Source organism: Moschus berezovskii, chromosome 15 (genome assembly GCF_049115385.1).
Source record: "Moschus berezovskii isolate FMDL1 chromosome 15, NW_MosBer_1.0, whole genome shotgun sequence".
Taxonomy (NCBI): Eukaryota; Metazoa; Chordata; class Mammalia; order Artiodactyla; family Moschidae; genus Moschus; species Moschus berezovskii.
The window spans coordinates 62834684-62854780 of record NC_142474.1 but is presented as its reverse complement, the minus strand read 5'-3'; the positions used below and the strand labels follow the sequence as shown (position 1 = coordinate 62854780).

At 37.8% G+C, this 20097-nt stretch overlaps 1 protein-coding gene across 1 annotated transcript in view; it reads right to left on the bottom strand.

Annotated features, from left to right (window-relative positions):
- NEBL (nebulette) overlaps nt 1–20097 on the bottom strand; it is a 130443-nt gene that overhangs the window by 92124 nt on the left and 18222 nt on the right. The window contains exons 6-7 of the mRNA XM_055428212.2: nt 8945–9046; nt 7939–8040 (exon numbers count right to left, since the gene is read on the bottom strand). Coding sequence (XP_055284187.2) covers nt 7939–8040; nt 8945–9046 — 204 coding nt within the window. The remainder of the gene's footprint in view (nt 1–7938; nt 8041–8944; nt 9047–20097) is intronic.

Here is a 20097-nt window from a genome sequence, read left to right as displayed (position 1 = left end):
GAAGGAAGTATTACTTGGGAATGTCAGGTCCCACTGAACCCCGCTGCTGTTAGGGATCCTGGTCGTTTACGCTAAGCCCAACCAGAAGTGAGTTCAAGCACGTATGTGACTCCATCAGATTTGCTTTTGGAAGAGATTACCAGCTCCAGGCCTGATGCGAGTGTGTCTGGGCTCACATCAGCATTCCCAAACTCAGGCAGGAAACCCATCCTAACTCAAAGTAGGAATCCAATGCAGGCTCAGTGTTTAATGAATAGAGGAAGGAAGGAATCATCACCAGTGAACTGGTTACAGTTTTTTCAGAAATACACAATTACTCGGAAAGAGCAAACGCCTGGTTTAGTTAACAGTTGAGAAAGTGTCAGACGAATTCCCAAGTTAACAGCCCCACTTCGTGCTGTGTCTGCTCCTAGTGTAACATGCTGAGAACTACAGGGGGTACAAAGGCAGAACGATGCACCCTCTGTGCTCAAGCATCATGTGACCTATTCTTGCCATTTAGCTAATATATAACTAAGACACTTGTTGTATACTTGAGGTTTAAGAATATGAATAACTGAAAGAAAAGTTGATGCAAGCCAGCACTGCTCAGCTGAATTAATTGATTAGATTTAAATACTTCAATACAAACAGAACCCTGCATTTTTTCACCTGATGTTTTACAGGACAAACTTTAGTAACCTATTTTTTAAGTAGAATATTTTCATTGATTTCTGAAAGATATAGAAGAAAAATCTGAAGTATATTTTTACAAGTATATTGTTGTGAATAGTAACCTATTGTTAAAGGTGAGTTTTCCCTGGAAATACAAGAGTAGACTATTTTCTAAGTTTTGGACATAGTTGAAATATCTGCTCTCCCATTAAACAGTGAGCAGGAAATAGATTTCTATTCATTTTTTGTATCCCTAGTACCCAACACAGTACTTTGAATGGATCTGGCACTTAATATATGTTCTTTAAAGAAATGTATAGATTAATGATGAAAACGATAAGCAATCAACCATCTTTTCACACTCACACCCTCAGGTATATTCAGTTCAATTCAGTTCAGTCGCTCAGTTGTGTCCGACTCTTTGCAACCCCATGAATCACAGCACGCCAGGCCTCCCTGTCCATCACCAACTCCTGGAGTTCACTCAAACTCATGTCCATCGAGTCGGTGATGCCATCCAGCCATCTCATTCTCTGTCGTCCCCTTCTCCTCCTGCCCCCAATCCTTCCCAGCATCAGAGTCTTTTCCAGTGAGTCAGCTCATCGCATGAGGTGGCCAAAGTATTGGAGTTTCAGCTTTAGCATCAGTCCTTCCAATGAACACCCAGGATTGATCTCCTTTAGAATGGACTGGTTGGATCTCCTTGCAGTCCAAGGGACTCTCAAGAGTCTTCTCCAGCACCACAGTTCAAAAGCATCAATTCTTCGGCACTCAGCTTTCTTCACAGTCCAACTCTCACAACCATAGCCTTGATTAGACGGACCTTTGTTGGCAAAGTAATGTCTCTGCTTTTTAATATACTATCTAGGTTGGTCATAACTTTCTTTCCAAGGAATAAGCGTCTTTTAATTTCATGGCTGCATAATACTCTAATTTCCCAAATCTTTTCCCCCAACACACAATCCCCACAGTCATTGCTAAACTGATTTGAACAACAATCTATTGGGAAGAGAAAAAAAGGTAAAAGGAAATTTAAAATAATAGATATAAAAATAATGCATTGCGTCTATATTATACTAAATACATAAAAATATGTATTTTAAAAGTGTGGTTTTAAAGTGTGCCACACTTTTCCTCATTAACTAATTCATTTAGGAGTTACTTATCTAGTGCACACTCTGCATCACTTACTACCCTTAAAGAGTGCTATCCTGGAAGAGATTTGGGAATCGGTGGGAAACTGTCTTCAAATATTTGCAAAAATAGAAAAATAGCATTTGTTCTGCAACCAAAGGTAAAGTTAGTGTTGACAGGCAGAAGCTGTTGACCAACAAGATTTCTGCCGATTATAACAGAAGTTTTCTATCAGCTGATCTGTCCACCAGTAGAACTATCTTCTGCTTTCCTGCTCAATTACTGCTCCCTACCTCCTCCCAATGTTCACCTGAATAATTTCTACACATCTTGCAGTTGACCAAATGTAACTTCTTTCTGAAAGCCCTCTCTGACCTTCCAATCTAGAATACTTACTGCTGATATATTTTTGAATCACTCCAAATTTATGTGGTCCCTCATCATACATTGCTGCAATTATTTGTAAAACTGTCTCTGGCTATTGATCTTCCCCATTAGACTCTCAGTTCAGTGAAGGTATGGGCTATATCTTTCCTGTTCACCCTTGAAAATCTAACCCCAAGGATGTAATGTCTGTTCAGTAACTGTTTTGCTTGAACGAATAAATGGATAGATTACATTGAGAAGGGATTATTTCATTGAAAATCAGGACCAAGTAACTTCCATAGTGTCTCCAAAATTTTTAATAGCCTTGTAATAGATTTTTATAAAAAAAACTTTATTCTTAAAGTTATGCCTGGGGCTATAGACCTTAAAATTTGAATTTTAAAATGGAAATAACCTTTCTAGGTTATTTAAACATTAATGATTTAAAGTGTACCTGTCCTCCATGTACTTTTCTAATGAGTTTAATAATCAGCAAAGTATTGTGAAATTTATCTTGGTGCTGGAGAAGACTCTTGAGAGTCCCTTGGACTGCAAGGAGATCCAACCAGTCCATTCTAAAGGAGATCAGTCCTGGGTGTTCATTGGAAGGACTGATGCTAAAGCTGAAACTCCAATACTTTGGCCACCTCATGCGAAGAGTTGACTCATTGGAAAAGACTCTGATGCTGGGAGGGATTGGGGGCAGGAGGAGAAAGGGACGACAGAGAATGAGATGGCTGGAAGGCATCACCGACTCGATGGACATGAGTTTGAGTGAACTCCAGGAGTTGGTGATGGACAGGGAGGCCTGGTGTGCTGTGATTCATGGGGTCGCAAAGAGTCGGACACGACTGAGCGACTGAACTGAACTGAACCTTCAGAATTCTGCGTTATCTGATTCAAAATGTACCTAAAGAACAAGAATGCAAGAGTTTCCCTCATTAATTAACCAAAAAGTAAAACAACTGAATTCCATAAAAAATACAACTACCAGACACTGACACTCAACTGTTTCTTATCATGCTGTAAGGTTTGCACATAAATGAACTAAGAAAATAGCCAAATAATTCAAACAGGTCCTATCACTCACCTTCTGACAGGTTCACTCACTAACTACACATACACAGCACATTCTGTCTTACCATCAATCCACAGTTCACACATCTAAGTGTCCACCTGCTCACGCACACCCACATCTCCTAAGAGGTCAGGATGCTTTCCTTTCATTATAATGGGTGACTCAACCATGGAACATGGTATTTTTCCTTCCGGTTTCAAGACCACTTGAGACAAGAGGAAATAGGTGTTGGGTGACTTTGCTATGGTTTTCAGGCACAATGTTACCCCTTACACATAAATCAATCACTTTGGAAACAAACGAAAAGTTTCACCTATTACTGATTTTACTCATAAATATCATATCCAATGGTCCTGGTATCTACCAACTTTTTGAAAAATACAGGGTAGGCAAATGGGATGAAACTTAAAAGTTGAGTAAGGAAGTTTCACAGATAGCAGAACTTTCAGAGGTTCAAACTAGGAGAAAACACTAGAATTGCTCAACCACAATGACTGAACTTAACCTAGCCCCTCATAACTGCATCCAGGCAGGGCTGTGTTTAAATGGCTAAAGTTTGATTTCCCAACTCAGTAGTTCAAAGCTTTCAGCACAAGGGGTACTGGGCTTCATGGCATCACCTATGGCTCAGTTTCACAAAGGGCCAGAAGAGCAGAAAAAGAGCAGACCCTGAATGAAAGCTTTTCATCAGAGCCACACAAGCAAATGCTAGGAAAGAAATGGGAAACAGGATAAGTGCACTTAATTATCAGTGAAAATGAAAAGTAAACAACAACACAATGCCACACATCCATGGGAGCAATTGCCTCCAATTTTGGATGAAACTGAACTAAAGGCTGTTGAGGAGGAGAGTAAAAACAGATTTTTACATAGAAGTCATCATAAAGTCAGTGTGTTTAAGTCTGAATTTTACACAAAATATACCCTGCTCTTATTTTAATGACAAAATAATATTTTACTGACTTTGTACCAAATGTGAATGATCTAGAGAAATGTGTTTAATCGGTCTCTACGTATTTCTTGAAAGCGTTTTCTGTGCCATTAATGCCATTAAACCCTGTCCCCACAGAGCCTGTTGAGTGGTAGTGAAGCAGATATTTAACACACACACACATACCTTTATATGACTAATACACACTGTGTTAAGAACTATAAAGAAAAGCAGAATAAAGAGGAATAGAGCAATATAATTTAAATCAGCAAGTCAAGGATGTGACAGTTAAGCCAAAAGTTTGGGGGAAGGAGGCTGGAAGGGTATGTGCTTGCCCAGAATGGGAGACCCTTCAAACCAATTAATACCTTTACAACTGAAGGACAATACTTATTATTCAGTTTTAACAGCAATCTAAGAAGTAATGTTTAGGTTTAAAACCCACTCTTTTAAATACATCACATGCAATTTTAGAACAAATGCTAATCATTATAAATATAAATTTTTCTCTGATATTATAAAACTAAAGATATTTCATTCATCACATAAACAAATTTCAATTCATAAATTAAGATGATAAATAAATATGCTAACAAAACAACCACTCAGAAGATTTTTTTTTAAGATGATGACTTCAATAACTACTGCCCTAATACTTAAGATATTTGTAAATATATCTCTTTATCTTGGCAGATGAGATTTCACTTTTATTGCTTACTGATTTTCTTTTCATTACTTGGCCATTATTTCATGTTCCCCCTAGACTTTAAAAAGGGAAAGTTTACAACTACGGAAGCAAAGCTATTAGGAATGAGTTTTGTTTCCATTCATTACCTCTTCTGGATTCAGTCCCACAGAGCTCAGTTTCCAGATAAAATAGGAGAATTGTGCCCTCTCGCTTTCTCCTTGTGTTGTCACCAGGGTCCCTTATCTCTCCACACCACGGGCATTGTCCATCATCGCCTTCTCTCTCACAATCCCGTCTTGCCCTTTCCCCCTGGCATCCTGCATTCTGCCCCTAGCTTCCCAGCTTACTACATTCCTAAATTATTTCCCCTCTGCATATTTGCTTGCCTTTGTGTGAACCTGTATTTATAATCTGTCATTAGTTTAGGAGCAAGAGAATACATGATCTTCAAAGTTGTCAATGAAAATAAGAAACTACACTTTCTGCCTTTGCTTTTAGTCAACACACCTGAAAATACAAAAGATCATACTGAGTTCATTCCAGAAGTTCTGAATATTCATCTGCCCAGTTTCTCCCTTTTCTGATGAGTTTATATACCATGAGATCAGCAAAAAGTTCACTGAAAAGCGAAGATGACAGATATAATGTAACTTGCAAATTACAATCTGCTTAAATATCTGATCATTCAGCTGTTAAATGATTTCAGATTTTTTTTAAGTCTGCCTAAAAAAAAGTGCGAGCATGCTCAGTCTTTTCAGTCGTGTCTGACTGTGTGACCCCATGGACCTTAGCCCACCAGGCTCCTCTGTCCATGGAATTTGCCAGGCAAGAATACTGGAGTGGGTTGCCATTTCCTTCTCCAGGGGACTGTCCCAACCCAGGGATCAAACCCAAATCTCCTGTACTGGCAGGCAAATTCTTTACCACTAAGCCACCTGGGAAGCCCCTAAAACTTTTTCTAAGGACTTGCAAATAAGACTGTGAAGAAAAAAATTTAAGACTGAAATCTAAGGGCCAGTCTTACTATACTTCATTTTGTGCATGAATTCGTTTTAAAAAAAAAAAAAAACAGAGTGGAAAATTCTTCTGAATAGCTACGGTAAAATTATTCCTGGGAAATGATGCAGTGTTTCTATGGGTCAGGCAATATTTTAAGTTGCTCACAGTAGTTCATTTAATCCTCACAACAACCCTAAGAAGCAGTACTACTCCATGTCATTTTACAGGTCAGGAAACTACAGATGGAGAAATTAAGCCAGCTGTCCAAAGTCACTCGATGAGCCAGCAGCAAAACCAGGAGCTCAGGGGTCCAGCTCCACAGCCCTTTTATTAATTACCCAGCCAAGCTGCACAGCTTTTCTACACCACCAATAGACCTCTGTGCCCCCAGAAAAGGCTGAAATCCTAAATCAGAAAATCTAAAGCAATACTGGAAGAGCTACCAGGTGCGTGCCAATACCCACTTCAGCAAGTGTTGTTTGGACCGAGAAAAGCTCAGAATCACAGCCCTTCTTAGGCCCACCAGAGCTAAGAACACAGCAGGTCTTCTCAACTGTCCAGATACTATTTTATGTTCTTTAGCTATATTTTATAGTTCTCCTCATTTCAGTCAGTTCAGTTCAGTTCAGTTCAGTCGCTCAGTCGTGTCCGATTCTCCGCGACCCCATGAATCACAGCACGCCAGGCCTCCCTATCCATCACCAACTCCCGGAGTACACTCAAACTCATGTCCACAGAGTCAGTGATGCCATCCAGCCATCTCATTCTCGGTTGTCCCCTTCTCCTCCCGCCCCCAACCTTTCCCAGCATCAGAGTCTTTTCCAGTGAGTCATTTACGTCTATCTATTTTGAAATGTAACCTAGTTAAGACATTTGCAACTTGAAGAAAGGACATTTTCAAGGTTGAAAACACTATATACATGCATAAAAATTACTGTTTGCTGTCATTGTTGACTTTACAAATGTTACCTTTTTCCATTGAAAGAATTGTTAATTTTTATATAGTCAAGCATGTCTAATTATTCTTTTGGAGCTTCTGGATCTCCATTTTAAGAATAACTCTGTTATCCCTATGTGGTATATACAGTCTCCTGGATTTTCTTTTAAGATTAAAAAAAAATTTTTTTGTTTACATTCAATTCTTTAATCCATCTGGAATTTATTTTGTAGATGGTTGAAGATTCAGGTCCAATTTTATTTTTACCCTGAAGGATGGCCAGTTATGTCAGCACCATTTATTAACTAATACAACTTTTTCCCACTGACTTAAACCAAAACTTTTATCATATATTAAATTCTTATACACATTAGAGTCTATTTCAGGATTCCCTAGTCTAACCTACTGATTATTTTATCTCTTATATATCAATTCCATATTGATTTAATTTCAGTAACTCACAATGTCAGTTCCCCTTCACTGGTCTTTACTTTAATACTTTTGAAGACTATTTTAAGGCATTTCCTTGCCATTCAAACTCTAAGATCATTTATCCAAACTTCAAAAAAATTATTCGATTCTAATTGGAAATTGCATGATATTTAAGTACTAATTTGGGGAAAGTTGTAATTTTTATCTATCAACATGTTCAGCCAAAAATATGGCATGTCTGTATACTTTTTCAGATCCTTTTAATGATTTCAGTGTTTTCTTTATTGTCATTACCTAGTTTCAAATTTGTGATTAAAGCACTTAAACATTGAGAAAATTGTCGTTTTTCTTACTAAGTTAAAAATTCTGTTTATGAACATATAGATAGAAATTTAATTATTCATCTAATCTAATCTAATTGACATGACTATCACTAAGTTCCAGAAATTCTAAGAAATGTAACAACATGGCTGAACTCATTGGAAAAAGCTAGAATTTGAGCCAGGAGAAAAGAACACTTAGTTTCATGCTCAAAACTGAACATATTTTATCCCTTAGTGAAATTTACAATTATTGTAATCCTATCTGATATGGTTACAGGAACATTATCTTTATATATTCTTGCCATTAAAGACATTATCTAAAGTAAAATATTTTCCAGTGCTGCTAGAAACAAAATCTCTGAATAAAATCATTGTGAAATATCGCTAGATTCTTACTTGACTAGAAAGTTTAGAAGCTTCCACAGCATGTTCAAAATCTGGTCTTCCAATTACAGCAGGCTCTTTATTCATTACTCCTTGCCCTTTCTTGTATTCAGCCTAAAATGAATAAGAAAATGTCAGATATTTCTATTTTCCAGTGAAAAATCACACTGACAATAGCCAAAATAAAATTAATAGACCATCAGCCGATAAAAAAAAATTCCTGATACCTCAACAAATTCTAAAATGCTGACTACTAAGAAGAAACTGATTGTATGAAAACAGTGTTTTTTGTAGTAAAATAATTACTAAGTTTGAGTCTGTGAATCCAGTCATCATCATCATTGTGTTTACGTTATCCAGGAGGAATTTCTAGATAATTAAGACCCTGCATTCTGCATATATATGTCTTTTATGTTTAGAGTTAATAACTAACCCCATCTGGTTAACATGCAGCTGAATTTAGTAAATAATTATTGATTTTTTAAGATGAGTACAGCCTATGCTACTTAATCATTTGGTTCCAGTCATCATTTTTTAACCAGAATGTAAGATATGTTTAAGTAAAATGGTATTTGCCACGATGGATGTCTTAGGGAAGAGAAAAACAGCCATGATGCACAGGAAATGTGCATGGGTAAATGCTGACTAACAAGAACCCGCACAATTAACAGCAACAAGATGGAAAAAAAGGCCAAAGTGAAGTTCTTTAGGACAAGATAAGAGATAATACAGAACCAGACGAATGACAAACTTGACTCTCAGGCTGAAACACGTGAATGTTATCTTAGGCCTGAGTAGTAGTTATTTTTTTTAAAGTATTACAACACAAGCCATAGTCAAGTCAAGTTTGATCAATTTCTGCACATATCAAAGAGATAATTCAGATAAAAATTGAGATGTCACTAATTCAGATTGATAAATTTCACTAATTAAATTAATCACCCAACTACCAAAGCCATGCTTTGTCTTCCACCAAAATAAGAAATCAATTCTGCTCAAGATAAAAAAGAGAGATTACATCGCTTATGATCTTGGAGATCTGCGTCGCCATCTTGATGTCTGGTCTGTCAAGCTCTGCGTTATACATGTGGGTGTCCTGTACATCTTTTCTATAAAAAATCTGATGGAAGAGACAGTTTTGATCAAAAAAAAAGAAAAAGGAAATGAGTAATGTCACACAGCTGCTAGCTTTAATGTCCCTAATGTAATTTATCCTCACCATAATCATCTAAGAAAGTCACTGATCATAACTTTTAAAAATTTTTTATTATGTGCAACATTTATTTGGATAACTATATTCTCTTTTTACTATACCAGTGACTCATTGACATTATTGCATATGAACTGAATTCATACAACATAAAAACTATAATTCCAAGACCAAGGCACAAAACCAAGCTTATAGGATTTTACATACACTACCCTTAAAAGCATGTCATTATGGATAAATGTATACAGGCATATTCACATATAGAGTATCCTCAATCAAGGGCATTAACTTGTCGATCACACAGTCTTAACTCCCAGCGGATACAGGATAAGCTCCAGTACACAAATGTAGAAAGTCATTTCCTGGGGTGAGGGTATGTGAAACTCTGGAACTCTTCCTTGCACACTCCCAACCACACCTTCTCTTCCTTTCCTGATTGGACTCTTCAAATGCCCCTTATCTAGGAGGCCTAGTGATGGGTGCTGATAGTTTTATTCCAGTAAATATCATTGCAATGACTTGATCCTCCAACAACAAAAGGATTCACATTAAGAAATAGCCATCAAAAAAAGAAAGAAATAGCTGTCCTCTGAATGCACATTAGATACAATCAAACCAAAGTACAGAAAACAGAGATTTAAAGAGAAATATATATATAAATTTTGCCAAATATGCTTCAGGTGACAGTTGTCATTCAGAATAACTTGACTGACAAATGGGAGGAGAGACCAGAAGCCAACTCATACAACCCCTGATGGGCAACATCTCACTGTCTACCTACTTCTCTATTTCCTGAGACCAGTCATGAACTGAAAAGATGAAGTTCTATTTGGCAAATTCACCAGTAAGTGGGCTGGTCAACTTGTCCATTACATTAGATTTTATTAAATTTATAATGCTAAGCATTATTTCAAAATTTGTCTTCACTTTTTCAAGACATAAAAGGTTGAACACAGAAAAGTAAAACTGAACATTTATAAAGAAGTCACAATTAATTGCATTTGTACAAAACAGGTGTTTCATTTTTCTCTTTTCATTTGGCTGCACTGTGCAGCTTGTGGGATCTTGGGATCTTAGTTCCCAGACCAGGGATTGAACCTGCTCCTTTGGCAGTGAAAGCCTGGAGTCCTAGGGAATTCCCACAAATTTCCCAAAACATAATCCTTTTTTTTTTTAATTTTTGGCTGCATCACATAGTTTTCTGGATCTTAGCTCCCTAACCGGGGATTGAACCCTCCTGCAGTGGAAGCATGGAGTCTTAACCACTGGACCTCTAGGAAATTCCACAAAACAAGTACTTCTAATGTTGCCTGCAAACTTTCTGTAGTAGCATCATCTAGAGTACTTATTAAAAATTTAGGTTCCTGAGGTCCATCCTCAATCCTCTATAATAGAATTTTGCTAAATGGGGCCCAAGAATCTGCATTTTAATGAATTCCCTAGTTGACCACTAAAAATCAGTGTTCTAGATAATAGTAATGTATCTTGTTATCTTCCTTTCAACTCTACAGTGTTAAAAAATGTACTTTTTTACTTCTTTAAATAATAATATCAAGTATAAGGAATGATAATATGTTAATACATTCATAGGCTCCCTAATGCATTATATTATTTCAATGAAGCATGTATATACACTTCTATTTAAGATCTTGCATTGGCCTCACCTTTGACTAAACTATTATAATCATTGATTATAATCACGATCCTGTCTGACAAGTGAACACAGCTTAAATATAATTAGCATAATTTTGGCAAGAACATCTGTTTTCTTCACCACTTCTATTTTCATAGGCTTAACAAGCATTTTTAAGTCAGTTTTGTGCACACAGGTAGCAAAAGATATAAGCTGAAAACTGAGTTATTTGGGTGGGTAAATTTAAAATCTCCAGGGATTTAAAATAAGCCACTTTTGATTGGTTTCAAAAAGCAACACACTGATCTACAAATGATGGCCAATCAACCTCAGGCTGCACAGAGTTAAACACAAGCTGTGTAAACAAAAATGGACTCTCAGGTGAAAACAAACCAAAATTACTACCCACCTACATGACTGTTTCTAAGTTACTACATTCAGATGAAAGCCATCCGGGGGAATGTCTTTTTGTTTACAAAAGAATGAGTGAAAAAATGGAAACCCCTACTTTTTGAAAAGAGCTGCAACCTCTCAGAAATGTATGCTTTACATGGGTTTCCTAATTATACGCTGTTCAGCCTAATGACTGCGTGGAGAGAGGTGAACAGCACAAAGGAGACAGGACTGGGACAATGAATGGGGCCCCATCATCCATGTAAATTGCAAATTAGAGGCCGGCATATGTGACTCAAAACAAATATTAAGATTGACACGAGCTGCACATTCAAACAAGCGGATACCATGGAGCCACACAGGAGAAAAGATCTCCCAGGATATCAAGGCTTGGGGATACTCCCCGGGAACGGGGGCTGATGCTGAGGCACACAGAGCCACAAGCTCCCGCTCCGTGCTCCCTGCAAGGATGTCTGAACATGGGTGGTGCAGAGACAATGTGGCCTGCGCAGACTACTCACCTTCCTCCACCTCACCTGTGACTTAGGACTGAGGGAAACTCATGACATTTCTCAAATGTCTGCACTATGTATTTTCTCCCTTCTTCAGCCCATCCAAACCAGGAAAGAATAAAAATGTTATGCAGCAGAATATGTGTGTGTGTGTGTATCACAATATATATATATTCAGTTTTATATAAAATATATATACATATATTTTATATAGAATATATATGTATATATATACATATGTGTGTGTGTATATATATATATAATAATCCAAACCCTAAATGCAGTGTTTTCTGAATACTCAAACCTTAAATGCTCACTGAATTGGAACAATGCATGGGCTCCCATTCTCCAGCAATCTTCTCATGCAAGATGGTGTTCTATATAAAACTGCTTTGAATAAGAAGAAAGATAGTGGTTCCTAAAAGTCATCAACCCAAGACAGGTGCAGGCCTGAGGGCCCATGATTATCTTACCTCGTTTTACGTAATGTTTCGTTCCCTATCGTGTCCTCAGAGGACAAGAGAGAATAAAAAACAAGGCAGAGGAAGGAGCAATGAAAGGGAAGGGGGCAAAGAGGGAAGAAGGAAGAAGATGGGGAAAGAAGGAGGAGAAATAAGAAGTCCTTTTAGGCAGTTTATGATGTGAGTGAGTGAAAGTCGCTCAGTCATGTCTGATTCTTTGTGACCCCATGGTCTACACAGTCCATAGAATTCTCCAGGCCAGAATACTGGAGTGGGTAGCCTTTCCCTTCTCCAAGGGATCTTCCCAACCTGGGGATCAAACCCAGGTCTCCTGCGTTGCAGGCAGATTCTTTACCAGCTGAGCCACAGAGAAGCCCAGTTTATTATGTAGCAGGTACATATTAAGGACTTCACATTCACTGCCTCACTCACACGTTTCTTAAATGAATGACTCTTAAGGATTTATATTCATTAAACCCAAGTTGCCTTATTACTCTTCTACTTCAAATTTTTTCTTAATTTAAACTAGCTATTTTCACTAATGAATATTAGACTAATTCTAATAAGTTCCACAAAGGAAATAAATGGACTTTTAATGAACGCTGCACTAAACCAACCAAATGATTTTAGGGAAAATTATATCTCAACAATATTTTAGTCTGTTCCCAGGAGGAAAATGTACATTTCTCCATTTCTTTATATCTCTTATTATAGCTTTCAATGAAGTTTCATCCTTATCTTCTATAGGTCCTATATAGGTTAAAACACAGCAACTATGACATTAATATCATGTTTATACATTTATTTTGTACTCAAGATAAACTGCTGTATATTTTAGCAGTTTAAAAAGAATTTTCAAAAAGACCAACTATGGTTTATTCCTCAGGAGCACCTAGAATTATTATCCATGCTTGATCTCTTTTTATTTTCCCCAGTGAATTTACTTCTTTGCTCATTTCCATGAATCTGTATCATTCTCCTAAATTACTCCTTTGTTTCTTTGTAGTGGACATGTGTTCGTTTTTGTTTTTTTTTATCCACCTTTTGTTGTTGTTTTAGTCACTAAGCCATGTCCAACTCTTTGCGACCACGTGGACTGTGGCCCACTAGTCTCCTCAGTCCATGAAAGTTCCCCAGGCAAGAATCCTGGAGTGGGTTACCAGTTCCTTCTCCAGGGGATCTTCCCAACCAAGGAATCGAACCCTCATCTCCTGCACTGCAGGCGAATTCATCACCACTGGGAAACCCAAACATCCTCCAGGTACTTTTTATTGGAACCTGCCACTCCCTTTCTCCCTCCGTGTGATTTGGTGAGGCTATCAGAAGCAGCCTCCCTTTCTGGTGACAGGAGTAGCCACGTGACAGGCTATCCAATCAGATACCCCAACCCTCTGGAAACTGATTAAACAGAGGGCAGACAAGCAAGGTCAGAGTCACTGATGGATCTGAGGCTGGGGGAGAAAGAATGCTGTCCTTTCCTCTGGGATCGGCCACAGTGAAGATGATTTAGTTTTGGAAATACCAATCTTGAGACCAGCTAGACAGATTTGATCTGCAAATGAAGTCATGGAAAAGGAAGAAGAGCCAAGAGACAGGGAAAGAAGGGGGTCCTCATGACGCTGTGGAGCCTCTGGAGCCAGTTATGCCTGAAGGCAGCTTTACACAAACCAATAAATTCTCATTTTTCACTTGAGCTAATGTGAGATGGATTTCTGTTACTGAATCTACAAACTCCAAATGTAGTCTCCATTTCATATGTTTTTCTGCAATGTCAAATCTATTCTTTATTGCCTCCAATAAAGATTTTAATTCTATCACCTGAAGCTAATACAATATTGATAAATCAATTATAGTTAAATTTTTAAAAATTTTAATTCTATCGAAATCTGTCATGGAATTTCTTCCTTATATTACCATATTCACTTTCCCTCTCAGCTTGCATTTTCATCTCATTTTATTGTTTTTTAACCTCAGTTTATTCCCCCCTAATAATCAATCCACTTTTGTTTCATAAGGACATGTCTTTTGCATGTTCCTTACATTCACGCAGGGTATCCCACATGCCAGGTACACATGAATTTAGTAAATCTTCGCCTCACCATTGTTGTGCCAACCTGTACTCAACTCAGCTCCATCAACTCTCCCTCCCAAGGCTGGAACTAGATATCCAGAAGAATCTTCTTTCTTGTATCATTCTCAGTTGTACTTGGCCAATAAGAGAAACTTTCAATTAGATATTGAAAATGAAGTGAAATGGATGCCTTTATTATCCATGTGCAGCCAGACTGAGCACTGAGCAAAAGACTCCCAGTGACTCTGCAGCAAGCTTTTCATGTTTTGACAACAGTGATCTGAGATTCTTCAATAGGTGAGTTAATAAACTAGAAAAAAGCCAAACCTCCACCATGATGGTCCTTAGTGAAATGCAATTACTTGGAGATGTGAAGACTGAGAACTGAGAGATGGCAGGCAGCATGGAAACCAGAGACAGACACCTGTGGAGCCAAGGGCAAGGTGAGCAGATAGAGTAAAAGAAATTAAATCCAACTGGCCCCAAATTTATTCATTCCCTTTACTACTCTGGTGAAAGTTAAAATGATTCTTGGTAAGAAGAAACTGCTGGATAGGATAGGTTTGTAGGACAGAAGTGAATAGTATGATCTGTATTTAGTCATAATCTCAAAACACCAGTTTAGTCATCCTTGAGAAATTATTTTGTCATAAACTTTCACATTAAAGAAGCTCTCCAAGTGTCATTAAGTAGGCACATGGACTGGAAATATCATCTTAATAAGGCTTATTTCTGTTTAGGTATGTTGCATGCAAAAAACTATTAAATAAGTTGTAAACATTATTTTTAAAATAAAATATAAATCTCTGAAATATAAGTAAATGGAGGATCTGATATTCATCAACAAACACATTCTTTTCAATTTTCTAAATGATGGAGCTTTATTATTATTAGCAGTATTATTATTGTTGATAAAAGCATTTTACAGTTGATAAAAGTTCCCATATTTATGATTAATTTTATAACCACCACAATCGTATGAAGAAAGCAGAATAGATATTATTAACTATTCTGCCTTCAGTTCACTTTAGTTCAGTCGCTCAATCATATCTGACTCTTTGCAACCCCATGAACCACAGCATGCCAGGCCTCCCTGTCCATCACCAACTCCCGGAGTCTACCCAAACCCATGTCCCTCAGGTCAGTGATGCCATCCAACCATCTCATGCTCTGTCATCCCCTTCTCCTCCTGCCCTCAATCTTTCCCAGCATCAGGGTCTTTTCAAATGAGTCAGCTCTCCACATCAGATGGAAACTCCAAAGTATTGGAGTTTCAGTTTCAACATCAGTCCCACCAATGAACACCCAGGATTGATCTCCTTTAGAATGGACTGGCTGGATCTCCTTGCAGTCCAAGGGGCTCTCAAGAGTCTTCTCCAATACCACAGTTCAAAAGAATCAATTCTTCGGTGCTCAGCCTTCTTTATAGTCCAACTCTCACATCTATACATGACCACTGGAAAAACCATAGCCTTGACCAGACAGACCTTTGTTGGCATAGTAATGTCTCTGTTTTTTAATATGCTGTCTAGATTGGTCATAACTTTCCTTCCAAGGAGTAAGTGTCTTTTAATTTCATGACTGCAGTCACCATCTGCAGTGATTTTGGAGCCCCCAAAAATAAAGTCTGACACTGTTTCCACTGTCTCCCCATCTATTTCCCATGAAGTGATGGGACCAGATGCCATGATCTTAGTTTTCTGAATGTTGAGCTTTAAGCCAACTTTTTCACTCTCTTCTTTCACTTTCATCAAGAGGCTCTTTAGTTCCTCTTCACTTTCTGCCATAAGGGTGGTGTCATCTGCATATCTGAGGTTATTGATATTTCTCCCAGCAATCTTGATTCCAGCTTCTGCTTCCTCCAGCCCAGTGTTCCTCATGATGTACTCTGCATATAAGTTAAATAAGTAGGGTGACAATATACAGCCTTGACATACTCCTTCTCCTATTTGGAACCAGTCTGTTGTTCCATGTCCAGTTCTAACTGTTGCTTCCTGACCTGCATACAGGTTTCTCAAGAGGCAGGTCAGGTGGTCTGGTATTCCCATCTCTTTCAGAATGTTCCACAGTTTATTGTGATCCACACAGTCAAAGGCTTTGGCATAGTCAATGAAGCAGAAATAGATGTTTTTCTGGAACTCTCTTGCTTTCTCCATGATCCAGCGGATGTTGGCAATTTGATCTCTGGTGCCTCTGCCTTTTCTAAAACAAGCTTGAACATCTGGAAGTTCACGGTTCACGTATTGCTGAAGCCTGGCTTGGAGAATTTTCAGTATCACCTTACTAGTGTGTGAGATGAGTGCAATTGTGCAGTAGTTTCAGCATTCTTTGGCATTGCCTTTCTTTGGGATTGGAATGAAGACTGACCTTTTCCAGTCCTGTGGCCACTGCTGAGTTTTCCAAATTTGCTGGCATACTGAGTGCAGCACTTTCATAGCATCATCTTTCAGGATTTGAAAGAGCTCAACTGGAATTCCATCACCTCCACTAGCTTTGTTTGTAGTGATGCTTCTTAACGCCCACTTGACCTCACATTCCAGGAATCTGGCTCTAGGTGAGTGATCACACCATTGTGATTATCTGGGTCATGAAGATCTTTTTTGTACTTAGAGATGAACAAAACCTAATATACCTATTTTAATACTAAATTCTAAAAGCATTGTTTCTATAAGTCACATAAGGGAATTACAGGATAATAACTGTTTTTCCAATATCTTTTTAGTGATTTACTTATCCTTAAGATTTTTCTCTTTCTGATGGAATAGAAATTTTGTCTACTGATAAGTTTTTCTTAATGTTAAGAAAGTACATATATTATTCTTGAAAAGAGCGTTATGTCTTTGGTTTCCCCTGATGAATACCTCTTTCTAATACACATTGAATTGATTACCAATATGGTATTTTGGGAAAGCTTACCACTCTAATTTCATCACAAATCTACACAGATCACATTATTTATAAAACTTAAAATGGCAGCTAAAATTTGTTTAACTTAACTTTAGAAGTACTGCTCTTCATGCCTTTGATAAGATTTATGAAAACTAATAATGTTACTGTGGTTTTCATTTCAAACCCATCTTTAGGGGAAAGTAACAGGATAGAATATCTCCAGTTTCTTTACTTACATTAGAAAAATTTGGCAGGGGTACATCCCTGAAGATACAAAAAAAAAAAAAGTCAGATGAGCTGTTTTTAATTATTTTTTGATAACAGTAAGATAGGTGGTTAAATGGGTTCAGGAACCTTGTGAATATGCTCTTCTGACCTAAATGCTTCTTAACATAAAGTTCATACTGATCTGGCCTTCTTAGAAATCTAACCTCGTTTCATTGTTTTGAATTAACAATGATAACCACCCTAAACTCTTAAATCACTCTTTAAAACTGAAGGAGGACCAAACAGAACTAGTATTTTCTGAACTGGCTCTTCAACAGAGCCCTTTACATATCTAATTTATCACTTGCAAGAACTCTCTGAGGTAGATTTCATTACCCCAATTTTACATATGAAAAAAAAAAAAACAGATTTGGAGATACATGTAACTTGTCCAAGGTTATCCCGGCAACATATGGCAAAAGAAGCCTTTTATCCCTGGCCTGACTCCCAACTCCTTTTCTGACCTATGTGACAGTGGAGGATATTATGAGAAATTATATTTTCCTGTTTCATGATCATTGAACTTGGGGGTGAAAGAAAAGACCACTGCCCCCAGAATACTCTTCCCCTTGGAACTCTCAGTTATTCCAAGGTGGAAATTTAGTCAGCTAGTCACAAAGAATCTCTTCCCAGCCTGCTTATTCACATCTCCAAAGGTATAAAGGACAGTCAGCTTCTGAAAGAAAAATGATTCCATTGGGCCCATTGATCAATGTTCTAATAAAAAATCTGACCAGAAAGGAGGTAGAAATTAAAAGCTTTGAACTGTAATTGTTCCAGTTTCTTGGTTCTCTAACAGACATCAGAAAGTTGACTTGATTTTGGTGGAGACATAAAAAGAAAAGCCAAGATGCTGACGTGTATTGTTTCTAGGAAAATCAGATACACATGTGACAACACATTTTGTTTTAAATTAGTAAGTCATTAATACAGTGCAAAGAGACATTTCACATTATGAAAAGGTAATTCTGTTAGTTGAACTCTCTACAAATGAATTTCATTTTACTGAAGTCTTATGGGAGACACAGTTTTGTGTTTCACGGAGATGCTGTGGCCTCACCTACTGAACCAAGAGATATTCTTGCTTTCCTGTGTTTTTCAAGACCCACGATCAAATTTCATATCATAGGGACAACAAATGTATTATTCTAAGTGACTTGACTCTAGGGGAATATCAACTACTTCACAGGTAGAATACAAATATCATTCTCACTTTAAATCTGAGTAAACAGTCTTAAACACTTTCTAAATCCTATTATATGTACAAACTTTGCATGTAAAGATTGAGCCGAGCAGGCAGAGGAGTGTAAGTAAACACATCCTTCTCCCATAAGTACACAGTATTGAATGGAGGAGAAAGGGGCTTTCTACTCTATTCCCTCAATCCCTCAATCAAAGACCTTTTAAAAGAAAAGGCAGAGTTAAAATAATAACCTCAGCTCCATGATAAGGAACTTCTGTATTTGAATTTCATTGAATTATAGAGTTAGATAGTGTCTCCTGAGGGTCTGTAAAATGGCAGCCACCTCCCCAGACCACCACGACCACCTTCTAACCCACACCATTTACAGAAATTCAAAGTTTCTTCAGCTCAAAACAGTGGAGGCTCAGGGTCTCCACTTTTCTCTCCCACAAGAGCACTGGATCCATTGATCTGAATTCTAATGATAATCTATTTTGACCTATATTTTAAAAATTTCATTTAAAATCTTGACACAATAACCAGAGCGTGACCTTTAAGGAGGAAGCAGCAGATTGTAACAGAAAGAATGGATCGGGGAGTTTGATTCTTCAGTCTCATTTTCTTCATCTACAAAATGGGAATCAGTACATGGATTCTGTGAGAACTGGAAATGATCAAAGTCTTGGCACGGTTCCTCATGCACGGTAGTGCTCACTAAGTGGTTGTTATTATGGCTGTGATAGTGGTTGTGTAAGAAGAAGTTGTTACTTGTTACAAAGCCTCCTGATAAAATGGCCTTGCTGGTAATTACAGACATGTAGCTTCTTCGTCCCTTATCAATCTTAAACCACCTTAGAAAAGCACTTTTGGTATTGGCATATGTTTATACATTTGAATTAAAATGTAAAACCTCACTCAGTTCTTACTTAAGCATTGACCTGTTGCAATTTAGTATCAGATGACTGTTGCCATCCTACAAAGAGATGCTGCACAGCTGGGGCTCTGGAGGCACAATTCAGTAAAAGAACTAAGTGATGGGGCAGAGCCTGTGTGAGATGACAAAGATGCTTCAGGTACTTTGCAAAGAAAAGGGAGTTTCCTGACCCAACAAAGGCAAACACTTTATCTTCACTGATTCTAACCCATAAAGAACCTGACAAACAGTTCCTACATTCCTTCTAGAAAGCAAAGAATTCATGATAAGGAGACAAATAAGCTTCCACTGCAATTTCATGAAAAAATATTCTTCTAGGTTCCCAGGACAGTAGTGATAGCTAAGTAAACACATAAAAGCATTGATGTACTAGCTACCTTATACCCAAAGAAGAAACGTGTTTGCTACAAGCTAGTTTCCTCTCTCTCTGGGCTTCTGCTTCTAAGCTGGCCATCAGGCATCTATTGTCTTCCTGCTTCTCTTTGGTCTTGTGACCATCTGCCCCCACCCGCATTCCAAAAGAAATTGTAGTGGGGTTTAGTCTCCCTAGCATCCCAGTTCTTCTGCAGTTCTAGACTGGAAAACACGGGCACATCGCCATCATGACAAGGAAGCTAC